The sequence below is a fragment of the Nilaparvata lugens genome, chromosome 2 (assembly GCF_014356525.2).
Source record: "Nilaparvata lugens isolate BPH chromosome 2, ASM1435652v1, whole genome shotgun sequence".
Classification (NCBI taxonomy): Eukaryota; Metazoa; Arthropoda; class Insecta; order Hemiptera; family Delphacidae; genus Nilaparvata; species Nilaparvata lugens.
Window position 1 is genome coordinate 25,133,521 of NC_052505.1, and position 16,565 is coordinate 25,150,085.

General features: G+C 32.0%; 1 protein-coding gene across 1 annotated transcript; it reads left to right on the forward strand.

Moving 5' to 3' along the window:
* The first annotated feature begins 23 nt into the window (after positions 1-23).
* LOC111045008 (cathepsin B) lies at positions 24-15,786 on the forward strand. Its single transcript, XM_022330311.2, has 7 exons — positions 24-265; positions 1,978-2,119; positions 2,886-3,101; positions 5,408-5,608; positions 9,549-9,693; positions 10,801-10,911; positions 15,238-15,786. Exons 2-7 carry the CDS (start codon positions 1,982-1,984, stop codon positions 15,450-15,452), a joined length of 1,026 nt encoding a protein of 341 aa, XP_022186003.2. The 5' UTR covers positions 24-265; positions 1,978-1,981; the 3' UTR covers positions 15,453-15,786.
* The last annotated feature ends 779 nt before the right edge of the window (positions 15,787-16,565 follow it).

The following is a 16,565-nucleotide window of genomic DNA, read 5'->3' on the forward strand; positions in this document are numbered from 1 at the left end:
TAGCGTTTATCGATAGTAAGTAACTAACTATCGACTCTCGACCATTTATATGAAAACGTCACATTCACGTGTTCAGAATTGTGACAGTTTGTAGTGGGGAGGAAGCAAAGGTTGTTCAATATAAAGCATCAGTTGGACTGTTAGCGGTTTAGTATTATTGAAGTTTGCTGCTGAAGAGGATACAAATCATTAAATTATTATAGTAATTATAGTGTGGAACAAGTTTTTGCCTTGTCATTGTTCGCTGAGAGAGGACCTTGCTCATGTAAGTTAATCTTTATTACTTGGGCTATTTTTCATCTTGTTTTCCAAACTGAAACTAGCTATAACAAGATAGGTACCTCCTACTTACTACAACTGATTAATTAATATTAGGTATTGATTGTGCCTGTTCTAAATTGTTTATTGAATTCATTTTGAAGTAAACAACTAATGTTTTCCATTATTTCTGTCAATTATTGAAGAAATACTAAAAATTATCATTTTGTTGCCTTTTTTCTATTAAGTTACTTTCTTGAGAACTGATAAATTTAAAATTAATCCTTTACTGTAACGTTTTTCGTTAACAAGAGAATAAAAAAATAATGTACTAAAAATCAGTGCTTGTATGTGTTGTAATATTTATTGGTTGGTGAAAATTATGGAAACAGCATAATATTTCTTTTGCAAGAAAAATTTGACAGGGCAGCAGGATTTCATTGGTGCAAATACAAAATCCACTCTTCTGTCACATCAATTTTTTGCCCACACTCTTGAATACGCCATACTGAATCCAACTTTTTATATGTAGTCATGTAATACATCATTTCAGTACGGAATTTAAAGATAAATTTAATGGCAAAACCTGCACATCAATATCTCTAACCATTTTAACGACGGTACCGGTAGGCTACCAATAAATATTAAAAAATTAAAAAGCATTGAAAATTAAAAAAAATCAAAGCTGTTAAATTAAGCTAATAGGTTTATTATAAGTTTATTAAGCGTTAGTAAACACTAGGAAAAGGAAAATTCAATAAATTTGAAAATAATTAAAAGTGTTTACTAACGCTTTAAAAAGGTAAATAACATTACTCACATATTTAACACTTTCTTTGAACAAAATTGTTAATAATTTGTCAGGTTTTAAAGGAATAATTTTTTCATATTTGTGTGATTTATATAATTTCTATCTTTAAAAGTGAATACCTTTGAAACGGTTTGAAATACCAATGTGCAGTTTTCGCTACCTTACTGTATTCATTTTATCTTGAAACTCTATATGAAAGTCATGTCAAATGACTTTCATTAAAAAAAAGGAATGATTCAATATGGCAAAGGACAAATAAATTTTTGAAGCAACAGTAGAGTAGTATTTTTAATTCAAATAAGATCCCCAATGAAACCTACTGTCAAATTATTCTTGTGTAAGGAATACTAAGCTTCTAAGTTTCCATAATTTTCACTAACTCTATTTAACCAGAGAAAAATATGATTGTTTAGCCGGTATCTCTATATTCCTCATATTCTAAAAAAAATGGTCTATTTATTTAGATCAAACAGGACTTTTACAATCATGTAAAGATACACTTCATAATACATAGGCATATGGTACATACACAAACTGATAACTAAAAATGTTTTGACCACCGTTGTCACCTTCTTATTATTGTTGGAAAAGTTGAAAAAATTTTCATGATCTGGTTCATCCAAACTTTTGAGTTAGCGGGGTCTAGCATTTGAGCAGATTGAGGCTTTAGTACCTATTTGAGGAAATCTGAAAATAACGTTTAAAGGTAATTTTATATTGGTTATTTATATAGGTCAAGGCCTATTATATTGTTTGCTACTGATGTGTATTTAAATATAGACTAGAATAAAATATTATTTAAAGTCTAAATTATTTTCAATTATGAAGATTATTTTTAATTTTTTAGAAGGGTTCTATATATTTTTAATTTTAGTTTCAACCTGAAAGTTTTTGAATTTCCTTTTTAGCAATATGGGTCTTCGTCTCTTTGCATCCTTATTGGCACTATGCCTTTACGCATCAGCAGCCAGTATTGACGAAACAAAGAACTTCCATCCACTTTCTGATGATATGATAGATTACATAAACAATCTGGATACCACATGGAAGGTGAGTTATATAAGATGGTTACCGTATCAAGTATCAGTTATCGAATATTATTCACTTTTATTAAACAAGAGGTCTACACATATATTATATTAAATTTTGGACAACTGATTGAAAAATTGAATACTTTTTAATCGTTTTAATAATAATTTCTAATTGTTTACTATATGCATTATAGTATATAATTATACTAAAGGCCTTTATTATTATAGTACCTATAAGATTACTTTAGCTTAACTGACAACACAAAACGTGTAGTCATTGAAAAAATTATTTATTTGTAATATTATGTATTTTTGCATATTTTATCAATAACATTTTTTTAACTTATACTGTCTACTTAATTTGTTTTTTTAGAGTTACAATATAATAATTTTTGGCAATTCCAATGAACAAATTTGAAATAGAAAAAGAATACGGTATGAAAATACCTAATGAAAGAATATACTTTTAATAGAATTTCAGAAATTAGTCTTAAAATAATCACAAAAGGCAATACTATCTTTGGATCTCAATTGAAAATTCTGGGTGTAATCTAATCGAGTATTCTCTACTTTTTACTAGAAATCGTTGTATCTTTTGTACTGCTCCCCTTACAATTGAATCACAACATAAATCCTTAGAAAACTTTGAAACAAACTGTAGAATAAGTGAACGATTTCATTTTTTATTACTGAGCAATAATCAAATAGAAATAGAAGTTTGCTAATCAAACTATCAGTAAACAGTATCGATTACACTAGAAAGGTTGGATCGTTTGTTACACCAGGCTGGAAGGAACTTCCACGAGCAGGTATCGATGGACTACATCAGAGGACTGATGGGAGTTCATCCTGACAATCACAACAATCTGCTGGAGGAGTTGGTGGAGGTGGAGGGAGCAGCTGTCTCCGATGTCCCTACGAACTTCGACTCGAGAGAGCATTGGCCCAATTGCCCCACCATCAAGGAGATCAGAGACCAGGGATCGTGTGGATCCTGCTGGGTAAGTCAATAATCACTCATTAAATTTGTTGAATGAGAATTTATATTGTGAAATTTTTCCATAATTGAAAAAATACCGTACAGTTTTATTTTTGTCACATCTGTTAAGTGCCTAATAAACGTGGATGTGACAAAAATAAAACTGTGTTTTTTCAATCACATTTATATTTAGTAGAGTAGGCTGTTGTGATAATAATATTTGTATGTCTCTCTCATTGGTGAGGAATCCCTGACGGGAGTATCACCTTGTCTGAATATATCGTTTAAGCCGTCAATGGGCTTCACCACTTTTACATATCAGCCAGAACCGACAGTTTAACGTGCCCATCCGATAACACGGAAGTGACCTTTTAGGTTGAAATTTTTCGTTCATATCCGGGTTTGAACCCGGAAATTCAAGGTTGCTACCCAATCCACTAGACCACGAATCACTCCTTATAATAATATTTTACGGTTGCAATTACTGTGATACGATTCTAGAGATAGGATTTCAATTATCCAGTATAATATTATAATACTGAGGGTGATGCCCACATAAGCTCTAAAGCTTGTATATTTGGGTAATGAGTTTTAGCAAATCTTGCTTATAATAGAGGACAGAAAAAATTTTCTAATACATTTTCAATTATTATATTAGGTAGTAAGTTTAGTTTTAGTTTTTAGTATTACAATATGAAGTGATAACTTCATGTTGGATGTTGTTTGAAGTTGTAATCTTATTATTTATTATCTCATGCAATGGGACATTGGATTATGTAAGGGAAAAATTCACTATCTTTGACCCATGACCTAAATGAAAAATTCACTCTTCCTCCCAGTTCATTGGCTACAGATAATTGGTTTATTTTCCGTGTGCATTATTGTTTGCTGTAATGATTACAGTTTATCGTTTGTGAACTTTCGTGCATGACGTGCTATTATATAGTCAGTGAGATATGACAGCAGTAATATCTGTCAGAACTAATTGACGTTAAATAAAAAACTATAATTTTTAGTAAATATATTTTGAATTAACTTGATTCATTAACGAATCCTTGAAACTGGATTAAGATTGAAAGAATTCTACATATTTTATTAAAATATAATATTTTCAAAAAGTATATTAATATAGTTATCCAAGTTTTAGTATAAGTTATCTTGTAATTTTATTAAAAATAAGATAGGCTACTATCTGAATAAAATGAAAAAAACTAATGAAATATCAAATAATATTGGGTTTGGTGCAGTTAGAATTTGAATAGTGTCAGTTTTTACATAATTTCCTCTATAAATATTGCATAAAAATTTATAATGTTCACTATCAATATTGTTAAAAACAAATTACTATGTTCATGACTTGTGAGTAGCCTATACTCTTATCAACCTTCTTCACCCTGCTTCTTTTGTCAAAACTCTTGATATGTCTTTGTTTTATCTACTTAACAAAAAATTATAATGGAATTAACATTCTTCGTTGATTGATAGATCATCTAGCTTCTATCAAACACTTGTCTCAACCTCCTTTCTCCTGGGTGTTCTCTCAAAATTCTTTATACGTCTTTGTTTATATTATTTACCCAACAACTAAGATTGGAACAAACATTCATCGTTGGTTGACATATCGAATATACACAGATTATAGGTTGAGTTTCCCTATAATATCCGGACACTCACCAAAGTAACGATCAGCGAGCGAAGCGAGTCTAGGGTCGTCTTCTTTATTTTATTTTATAAATTGAATTGTCGTATTCAAGTATTAAAGTATCCAAGCTCTTCATTAAACGTATTAACCAACGCTTTGTTTCAACCTTCTTCTTGGATTTTTCTGAACTCTGTTTTCATACGGCTTTTCTTGTAAAGTATTATCATATACGGTACGGATAATGTTTGAACGTTATCTTTTCTACTTATTCAACTGTTTGTTTTCTGTATGGTAGTGTATTTTTTAGCGAAGAAATAAGGTTGTCTTAAAAATTAATAGTCGAAACATGTTGTAAGAAATAAAATAAAATTGAAAACAGGGTACCCGGTACTTAGATTTCTTACCATGTACGAATAATGTTTGTATGTTATCTTTTCTTCTTATTCAACGGTATGTTTGGTAGTGTATTATTTAGCAAAGAAATAAGGTTGTCTTGAAGATTACTAGTTGAAACACGTTGTGAGAAATAATATAAAGTTGAAAACAGGGTACCGGTACTTTGATTTTTTACCATATGTACGAATAATGATTGTACTTTATCTTTACTACATATTCAACTGTATGTTTTCTGTATTGGAGTGTATTATTTAGCGAAGAAATAAGGTTGTGTTGGTTGATATTGGCAGGCGTTCGGTGCCGTGGAAGCGATGAGCGATCGCGTGTGCATCCACTCGAAGGGCAACGAGAACTTCCACTTCTCGGCTGAGGACCTGGTCTCCTGCTGCCGGCTCTGTGGCTTCGGATGCAATGGCGGCTTCCCCGGCATGGCGTGGCGGCACTGGGTGCACAACGGCATTGTCTCTGGTGGCCAGTACGGCACTAAACAGGTTGGGGCATAAAACATAACATAACGTAAACCATAACATAACATAAACCACAACATAACATAAAACTCAGAGATGAAGTGAGCGATTCACCAAACAGGTTAGAATGGAAACAAACAGCAACTTGGAGATGAAGTGACTGAGATTTACATTCCAATTATGTTTTAGTTTTCAGCTCATTTCCTAGTTGGTTCTATAGGTATAGGTATTTTCCTGTTGCTTCAGTGTTATGATTCTATAAATCAACTCGAAATAAGTCTTTGTTGATGAATTGAAAGATGAATGGATCTATACAGGTTTGGGTGTATTCAGAATCGTTGGCGAATAATTTAGATGCTATTTAGTTTGTCAGCATTTACATTCTTTGTTTACATTACTGCTAGAACTGGTGCCTCAATTCTTAATAACCAATTAAAGATGATAACTAACTCATTATTAAAGTATCAACTAAATAATTAAACTAAGTGATAAGCTATCAACTAATATTATATTATACAAAAACATTTTAATCTTACATGAAATCTTTTTTACAATAATAACTTTTATCTACTAGTAATTTTATCAAGTAAATTTTAAGTTTATTGAATATTTTCATTTCCATGTAATGGAGATTGTACAAATAAATTAAGTCTATGAATTATCAGTTTAAATTTGACTATGATTTTCAACTAAAAATAAAAGTTTTTTATGGTTTGAGAGAGATATATTGAGTATTGAAAGATGAATAAATCTACAAGTTTGGGTGTATTCAGAATCTCCGGGAAATAATTTTGAAGTTACTACTGTCAGTCAGAATTTTCCAAGCAATCATCCCTCTAATAGAGGACGACGCTTATGTAATGTAAGCGATTGGTTGTTGGATTAGATTATAGGTTGTTGACTAATTGATTTATTAGCTACCATTACTTATTATTATAACTATGCGGAATGAATCACGTTGGAATTGAAAAAAAATATACACGATAAAATTGATTTTCAATCGTAATTCCTCTTGCATTTTTCATTAGTAAAAGATGACCATTTGTTTAGGGCTCTGATAAACTGCAGGCCTATTTCCTTTATTTATTATAAACATGAAAATGTTGTGCCATTTTGGAAATTATGTGCAAAGATTACCAAAGTTACAGTGAACCGTATTGTTCAATTTCTGTTTATTTCAATTATTATTCACTGAAACTTTTCAAATTAATCTGTTTGATTAATTACAATGCAATTTTGATGAAAACTATAACCCACTTTATAAAAGAAAAGGAATTATTTTGTTTGAACTCCACGTACGAAACTTTTCAAATTAATCTGTTTGATTAATTACAGTGCAATTTTGATGAAAACTATAAACCACTTTATAAAAGAAAAGGAATTATTTTGTTTGAACTCCACGTACATAAATCATAAATAGATAAAAAGTAGATTGTTTAAACGTTACCGTCCCAATTACATAAAACACAGTGGTTGTATTGGCCTATTACCCATCAATAATAACACATCATTGTTTCATATCGTCGGATAATTTTATTCATTTTTATGCTTTCAAATTCTCATAGAATAATCACTTTTATACTTTCAATCGTCATTAGTTACTTTGGAATTTTAGTAGAAATGTTTTGTAATATGCATGAGTAGAGATCTAATCTGTTCAAGCTAGTCTGTTGCCAAACGGGATAGCATTATAAATTTACTGTTCAAAATGTTACCAACGGTATTGTTTGAGTCCAAAGCGACACTCATTAATACCACTTGTTTCCAACTCATTGTCAATAAAAAGTACGGAGCAATAACTGGATGAGTCACATCAATTTCTCTTTCAATAACCATCTCTCATCTTGTTTAAAATTAGACTTTTTCGTGCTCATTGATCTCAGTCAGTTTGCACTAATATTGGAAATTATTATCCCCTTTCAAAAAATAATAGCTCATTTAAAAAGTATTAATATATTTTTGACTCAAGAAAGACGGTTCATTTTTTATAAGTTAACTTACAGGCTGAAAATCCAGTAATGGATATGGGAAATGAAGACAAATTTTAGCATAGGAAATGAAAGTTTTATAGTGCAGTACTTCATAGACCATTAAGTTCAATAATTAGGTAGTTCTATATGTACATATTATTCCTTGTACTCTAACATGAGAAATATGTGATAGCACATCTTTGTGAAGTATATATATTAAACACACTCATTCTGTAGTACGGCATTATATATTTTGTAGAATATTTCTAATTATTCTCAATCAATTTTATTGAAAATTCGTGCCCTGCTAAGTAGCAGGAAAGTTTACTGCTGAGTGGCAGTTTACCACTCAAGTGGTAAGTTTTTTGCTGCAAAGTTGTAGTTTTGTTTCCTGAAGATCAATTTTCTATTATTTGTTTCCCTGTTATAAATATTATTAATAAATTTATCCGAAAATGGTAATGATTTACAGGGGAATAAATAAGAAGAATTAATCTATATATATATATATAAAAGCGAAATGGCACTCACTCACTGACTGACTCACTCACTCACTCGCATAACTAAAAATCTACCGGACGAAAAACGTTCAAATTTGGTAGGTATGTTCAGTTGGCCCTTTAGAGGCGCACTAAGAAATCTTTTGGCAATATTTTAACTCTAAGGGTTGTTTTTAAGGGTTTAAAGTTCGTCTTTTAGCATGTATATTCTTCTTCTCTCAATTTCTTAATTATAATTGAAATTTTCATATCATATGTTACTATAGAACTATAATCTAGATAGAGTACCTCTTCGAAACAGTTGTTAACTGGCAACTAAATTAATAGTTTTGTCAGGTTGGCATTAAGTTGAGTTGACTTTGTTAGGTTGGCACCAAGTTGAAGATTTAAATGCATTTATCGCGGAAAAATTGATTGGGCACTGCTACATTAATCCTGGGAATATTATATTACTAGCCGTCAGGCTCTCTTCGCTCGCCATATCCGTTTAGCCAGACATTTAGTCTGGACCCCCGACTGGATTGTCCTAACATATGATAAAAATGCTCAAATGAAAAATGCAGGCGAGCGAAGCGAGCCTGCTGATCTCATTCTTGGACGATCCAGGCGGGGGTCCAGGGGGCGGAGCCCCCTGGCTAGACGGATATGGCGAGCGAAGCGAGCCTGACGGCTAGTACATAATATAACAATGAATAGAGTACCTAAAACTGTAGACTTTTATAATTGACTCAAAATAAACTCTATTAAAACAAAAAATGGAACTTTTATTGTTTTTACTATTTATTAATATTGGTCATCTTTTAGTGACAAATATATAGTAATAATTCATTTATTTCTCATCAAGAATATACTCTAAAATGGTAGGAATAATGACAAGTTAAATGTTTAATTAATCTTCCAAGCTCGTTCGTACTACTGTATTCAAATAAAATAAAATTTATTCCTACACAGAAAAAATACAAAATGCAATGTGAATACTAGTACTACTACTCATTGACTCTACGGCCCTTGAAGAGTGTTGGCCTCCTCCACAAGCCTTTTCCATGCATCTCTGTCCTGTGCTCGCTGTCTCCACCTTCTCACGCCTAAGGATTGAAGGTCTGCCTCCACGTCGTCCAACCATCTCTTGCGTGGTCGGCCTCGCTTTCTTTGTCCCCCTGGTTGCTGATACAGAGACATAAGTGCTGTACGGGTTTCCGGCATACGTTCCACATGGCCCAACCAACGAATACGTGCTCTTCTAATTTCAGTAACAATGCTCGGTTGCCCATACAGATTATAGAGCTCATCATTTTTTCTTAGTCGCCACCTATCAGCCTCTAACACTGGCCCATAAATTCTTCTTACATTCTAATCTACATTCTTCTACATTTTAATCTTTCTACACTTAATAAAGTTTAGTGTGGATTATTACTGCAAAGTATTGAGTATTGAGTAAGTTTCCCATGTTGGGTCTGAATTTTTTGCTAATATATATTTTGTATGGAATTTTAGGGCTGCGTACCATATGCATTCGAACCATGCGAACATCACATCAACGGGACTAGACCCGCCTGCAATGGTGTAGGACCAACACCCAAGTGTGCCAAGACCTGTGAAGGAGGCTACAATGTTCCCTACAAACAGGACAAGCATTATGGTCAGACTCTTACGTTATTTTTTGTAAACAAATTGACATTTTTTAGACATTGAGTTCCAGATGGAGAATTGCAGATTCAAGTTAAGCAAAAATTATTTAAGGCCCGTATGCAGATATCGGTTTAAACGGATAAATGTCAGCTGTTCGTTTAAACCCCATATCAAACATATTATGATAAATGCAACCATATCTGCAAGTAAACGTGGTTTAGCGTTAAACGTAGTGCTGGGTTCCCTTAGGGCCATATGCACCATCTACGTTAAACGGTAAACCATGATTACTTATAAATAAGATAGCATTTATTATTATGTGTTTCATTCTGGGTTTAAACAACAGCTGACATTTCTCCGCTTAAACCGAAATGGTACATATAGGCCTATAGACGCTATACTAACTATGTTATCTACTTTGGTATAAACTAAATTCTCTGCAAACTAACCAAATATTACTCTTCAAATTAATAGTATATAGCACAAAAATGTGGATAGTCACATTTTTGAATCAACAATCTACGTGCACTCTAAGCATAAAAAAACATTTCAATTATTTATTATTTTTACAAGAATGCTCTGATCGGGAGAGAAAAACTAAGGATGCTCCTTGTACTATTTCTCTCCCAAATTTACTTAACATTACATTTAACGAGTTCGAAAAAGTGTTATGATTAAACTTTAGGGTTATATAATTGAAAATAATCATTTCAAGAAGTCCTAACTTTGACTATAGTAGCCACTAAATTAGGCGGCGGTTACAATCATAATTATAGTGATATACACATTAATATGATTAATATGTCAGCCTTGATTAAGAATAACCGTTTATGATAGTTTATAAATAAGCAATGCTTCCCATTCAATCATTTATAACAGTTTTAAGAAGAATAAATAAAGTTTTATCCATCTAAATAACATGGAAAAATCTCTATTTTATAAGCTTGCATTGGGAATAGGGTTGAGGGTAGGAGCTTAGTTGAAAAATCTTGACACAATAAATTATATCTCTCAGATGTCTAAATTTGTGGCTGCTACTATAAAGTGATTATTTTGAAAAATCAGAATTTTAATAAGAAATAGAGATTTACTGATGATATAATTCGATTGTTGACAGGTTCGAAGGCTTATTCGGTTAAATCAGGCCAGGTTCAATCGGAAATCATGAACAACGGACCAGTTGAAGGTGCATTCACTGTTTACGAAGATTTCATTCAGTACAAGAGCGGTAAGGTTATTTTCAATTTATTTAATTGTATTATTCACAGTGGAAACGTGTCAGAGGATCCACTTATTCCGTTCTTTATATGTGATAGATCAAATAAAGAGATTACAAAGTGAAGAAAATCTATATAAATAAAAATTGAGCTCCAAATTTTGACGTTCAATAACTTTTTTATGTGTGCACCGAATTTGATGATTTTTTTAGTTGCGTTCGTTATGTTCAGGACAAGGTTTATGGCCTATCAAATTTATAATCCGACTTCAGGACTCTTTCCTACGGTCCTTCAAAGTTCACATGTAATCCTTATGGGAGGAGATTTGTGAGCTGGTCACACACAGAAATAGAAATCAGCTGTTATAATCATTGCGTCATCCAACAGCCGTTGATAAATAGTAGACAAGAGTGTGCTGCTCCATAACCACCCATGTATTTTATTCTAAACGCCCCGACTAAAAACAAAATGACTGTTCTGTGTGTAACCATCCAGCAGTGCGGCATCAGGTTAAAGACATTGCTTTGTTTCGAATAATAAATTGTGATGTTTAGAATTAATTGATTTTTAGTAAATAATTTATTATGGAGTTGAATAATTATCTATATGAATGAAATCTATTAAAATCTCCCGAAGCCAGTTACTTATTCAAATATCAGTTACTCATTCAGTTACATTTATATTAGTTACAGTTATTACATATTTTAGTTATTAGTCACATACCTATATTCAGTCACTTATTCAGACTTATTATTAATCGATATTTTTTAATACTTAATTTACCGAGGATGGTTATAGGCCCATTTTCAATTCTTAAAGATTTCAGTATGTCAAGTTTTTATTTGCACCCTTGCGGAGCACGAGTTACCTGCAAGTTTTTAATAAAAGTTGGTATTTGAAGTTATTACTGATAAAAATAATCAATTTTCTACCATTGATTTCTATCGAAACCCTCGATTCTCCAATTATAATTCCGACATTAGGGTTCATCGTCACTCACCAATTATTTAAAAATTTTGTGAAGCAATTAATTTTCCAGATATTTTCCAAGGTCACGAATTAGATTTTTTCATAAGAGTTTTAAATCACCTGCATGTTTTGAGTAAGTGAACGGAGTGAACGGGGGAGCACATGTGATTTATGCAAAAAGATAGCATAGCTTAAACTACACGTCGATGAATGATATGCGTGATCAATTAATTTGTCAGTTATGATTCTATCGTACACGCACATGGAAGAGTATACTGAACTGATTATTTGGTCAATAAAAAACAATAGGATGGTCTGGATTTGAGAATTGTTAGTATGGGTTATAGATTTTGAGGTGTGCATCCAGCTAAAGTTTGTCATGAGATGCATCAACTATTTGGCGGTACGAAGTTCGCCGGGCCAGCTAGTAGTTACATAAAATCTCCACGATCTTGTATTGCAGAGTTACACTCCGGTGTGATTTTGTTCCTAGCTCACTTGAGAACACTTATTTATTGACTAAATTAGAATAAATAGATTAAATCAGGCAAAATTTTCCCTACACCCAGACTTGTTGCCTTTGTGGAAAATATTTACTATGCATATTTTGTCTCTCCTGCTGTATTTACTTATTTTGTGAATAAAGATTATTTGATTTGAAAATGTATCAATACAAGGAAAATGGCAAATGTATATTATGGGAAAACATGCAATTGCTCATGAATATGAACCAGCATAGTACGGATAGCAATCAATGTTAATGCAAATTGAGAGCGTACATGCTACTTTTCTTGTACAATAGCTACAACATTCAAATATTGCATGATATTATTTAATACAGATGTTCCATTTTAAATCTTAGTATATGAATTCAAAATTATTTTGACACTAAAGAATGCGTAATTAGCCAAAGCCGGGTCTTGGAAAAAGAATAGAAGGGTACTAGTAAGTTATTTCAATAAAAAAAACTATCAAGTAGTACTATAAAACAAATTAATCAATAAAATAACAACTGAATTTGTATGAGTATAATAATGAGCATAGGAACACTGTGTTTAATTTGAGCATATAAAATCCGATTTCATTAAAAAATCTGTCACAAGTAATCATTATAAATTGCATCACTGATTACCGGTTGCACAAAAGCCGGTTAAATTTTAACCGTGATTGATTCCACGAGAACCAATCAGAGAAGCCGTCTTTACAAAAACGCCTTCTCTGATTGGTACTCGTAAAGTAATCACGGTTAAAATTTAACCGGCTTTTGAGCAACCGGGTCCTACACTTTTAAATTTTCAAACAGTACTCTTGAATTAGCAAGGCAAAGAACTGATAATAATGTACCATTTGGAACAAATATAATACCGTATATTCAATAAAATGTTATCAAATAATATAATGTAATGTCAAGTAAATATCGGTGATTAACAAAATAATAAGTCTGGGTTAAAGTTCAGCATAAGATAGCAGCTTGTCTTGCATCTTTTGTTGTAAAACTGTTTAAATATTGTACCGTGATAAAACATGTTTAACTATGATTACAAATTAATAGTTTTGATACATAATACAGCAACACTGTTTGAATAGTTATTGTATTAAAAGTTCAAAATAGAATCTAAATATAGTTATAGTGAGATTCACTTCAAACTGTCAGCATTAGTGTTATGGTTATAATGAATTCTGACAGCAAGAAGAGTCTCACTACAGGGTATCACATTGATTAAAATATGATAATTACTGGAGTCAATTTTTATGAATTAACTCTTCAACATCAAGAATCAACTCTTTTATATGAATAGAGCAGAATGTTAATCAATTAAATCTATAGAATTCACATTGTTAGCATTACATATGCAGTTCAAGATGGGAAAAAGTTGTTGCACAAAAATCTAATTGAAAATAACCGTTGCTAAATGACGTCTGATTTGTTCATTGTTTCTCGTTGCATTGGCTCATAGCTAATGACAAAGTTTTACATGAGGAGATTCAATTAGATTTTCATGCGTCTTACCCTTTGTAATAACTATATTTATTTACATATTTTATTTACAATGCAAATGACACTAATGTAAATGGCAGATAAAATAATAAGGTAGTCCTTGTGCTATTTTTCTTACAAATTTATAAGATCCCCAATAACACCCACCATTAAATTACCTTTGTATATGAGATATTAAGCCGTTCTTATACTTTTTTCTTCCCTTTCTGCTTTGAATAGTATTGATTCAAATATGTGAATATCTTCGAAACGGTTTGAGATATCGATATGCGGTTTTTGCCATTCATTTTTTCTTGAAATTCCATATCGAAATCATGTATCGCATGACCACCTTCCTATTTAAAAACACAAGTTGCATTCAATATGGCGGACCAGATTTTTGAAGTCATAGTAAAGTAGTATTTTCAATTTTAGGATTCCCAATAACACCCACTGTGAAATTACCTTTGTGTATGAGATATTAAGCCGTTCTCTGACTTTTCACCCACTCTGTATAGAAACCTATAGTGAGATATACTTTAAACTGTCAGTTTTCCTGATGAATAACATTAATGCTTACCATTCGAAAGTTGATCTAATATCTAATAATAAATCTATTGAAAGTTGATACAATGGGCCGATTGAAAAAAAATGTAGAATCTAGTGACTAGCACCTAGTTATTAGTTCTAACCAAGGTACCTAGAATACATATGTATTAATCAAATTTTTGATTAGGTACATTGGCTATAGGAAAAAAGTTTCCAGCAAGTCGAAAATTTCATGTTTTCTGCTCAAAATGTCTCGACATTGACGAACATAATCATTAATTAAAAAATAACTATAGGTTGGATAAAAATGATCCAGACACCAATAGAAAGAAGATATTCTCTCCGTTAATTTGATATAAAATTATTACACATTACGACGCCCTATAATTCTGAGAGAAGTAATATTCAAAAGAAAAACAAATCTTCGCGATGTTTCCAATTTTATCATAAAAGTCAAATTTCCTTTTTATCCTTTAACCCTGAAACTTTTTTAACACTACTAGGATATCGGGGATGGTATTCTACATCCAATTCTGACATTGAACTGGAAATTTGAGAAAGTTGCAATTTTACACGATTTGGCAACCCAGTAAATTTCTTCGGATGGAGGGCCAAGTCTCAACTTATTTTACACAGACTATAAGTACCCTTTTTAAATTGTTCAGTTACGACTAAAGTATATTTAGTCTCATGTTTCGGCTTTATCAAGACTTGATAATGGTATTATATAGCCGAAACATGTCGTGACTAAAAAGGGTACTTAGATTTCAATATTTATTTACACAGAGTCAAACCTAAATACTATTCTGTGCCTAATAAGTTTGTAATTCATGTTTGGCAGGTGTTTACAAGCATGTAGCAGGAAAGGCACTGGGTGGACACGCCATTCGTATCCTTGGCTGGGGAGTGGAGAACGGAACACCCTACTGGCTGGTGGCCAACTCCTGGAACACAGACTGGGGTGACAACGGGTTCTTCAAAATCCTCAGAGGATCCGACGAGTGCGGAATTGAATCCAGCATTTCTGCTGGTCTTCCAAAAGTCACTAAACATTGAGTAAAAAACGACAAGAATAATTTCGAACATTTGCTCAAACGAGAGAAACAAAATATTTTTAGATTATCTGGTAACTTTTTGGTAACTCCGTATCTTTTTAGACACAGAGGATTCCAGAACTGTTCTGTAATGGACAGATTCATTTCAAACTGTCATTGAAGGAAGCATTCATGTCATTAATCAGAAATGCTGCCACTTTGAAGTGTATCTCACTCTTGTCTTGTTACTATTGTGTGTAATTTTATACCAACTGTAGACTTTTAGTTTGTGGTCTGAATATTATTTTGTTTTCAACAATCAATCTCAGTAATAAAATAAAATGATCTTGATATTATTTTTGTTTCAAGATTTATTTCATTCATGTTTATTCTTCCCACTTTATTCAACCTATCTACTCCTATCAAAAAATGTAAGAGTAATAACATTACAATCGCATTTAAGTATAACTAAACTGTGAAAAACACTCACATTCTTTGGTGTGGCGACGACCGTTTCGTGCTGGTGCTGCACATTTTTAAGCCTAACAGAAACTGAAGTATTTAATATTATGAGGGTGAGATTTGGTTAGAGTGGGGGTGGAGGTAACACTCTAACCAAATCTCACCCTCATAACCTTAAATACTTCAGTTTCTGTCGGGCTTGAGAATGTGCAACACCAGCACGAAACGGTCGTTTCATTCGCCACACCAAAGAATGTGTTTTTTCACAGTTTAGTTATACTGAAATACAATAGTAAAAATAATAATAGTGAAAACAAGATGGATAACCAACAACGAGTAATAAAATTACTAAAACTTGGAATAGAAGTAAAAGTTTTTACATTTTTATACTTCTTACTTATGCATTTTTAAAAATAAAATATTATCCAGATAACCATCAAGAACTAACAGATTGTGGTCATAATTTAGAAAAATAACTTGTCTCAATCACTTATTTATAGAAAAAAAGAAACTAGTTTCGATGCTATACCATATAGTGCGGTCCACGTTATAATGGCAGTGGATAAAGATAGAAGAATAGCGATGCCGATTCTCTGCATTAATTAATTATATTTCTACACTGTCAAAAACATAATTGGCATCGTTGTGGACCTAGAAAAGGATAGTAACACCG

Bases quoted from the DNA above. Each gene is read 5' to 3' on its own strand.
- LOC111045008 (XM_022330311.2), top strand. From the start codon at position 1,982: ATGGGTCTTCGTCTCTTTGCATCCTTATTGGCACTATGCCTTTACGCA. The intron at 2,120-2,885 runs GTGAGTTATATA...TTGTTACACCAG, and splicing joins ATCTGGATACCACATGGAAG to GCTGGAAGGAACTTCCACGA. The intron at 5,609-9,548 runs GTTGGGGCATAA...ATGGAATTTTAG, and splicing joins GCCAGTACGGCACTAAACAG to GGCTGCGTACCATATGCATT.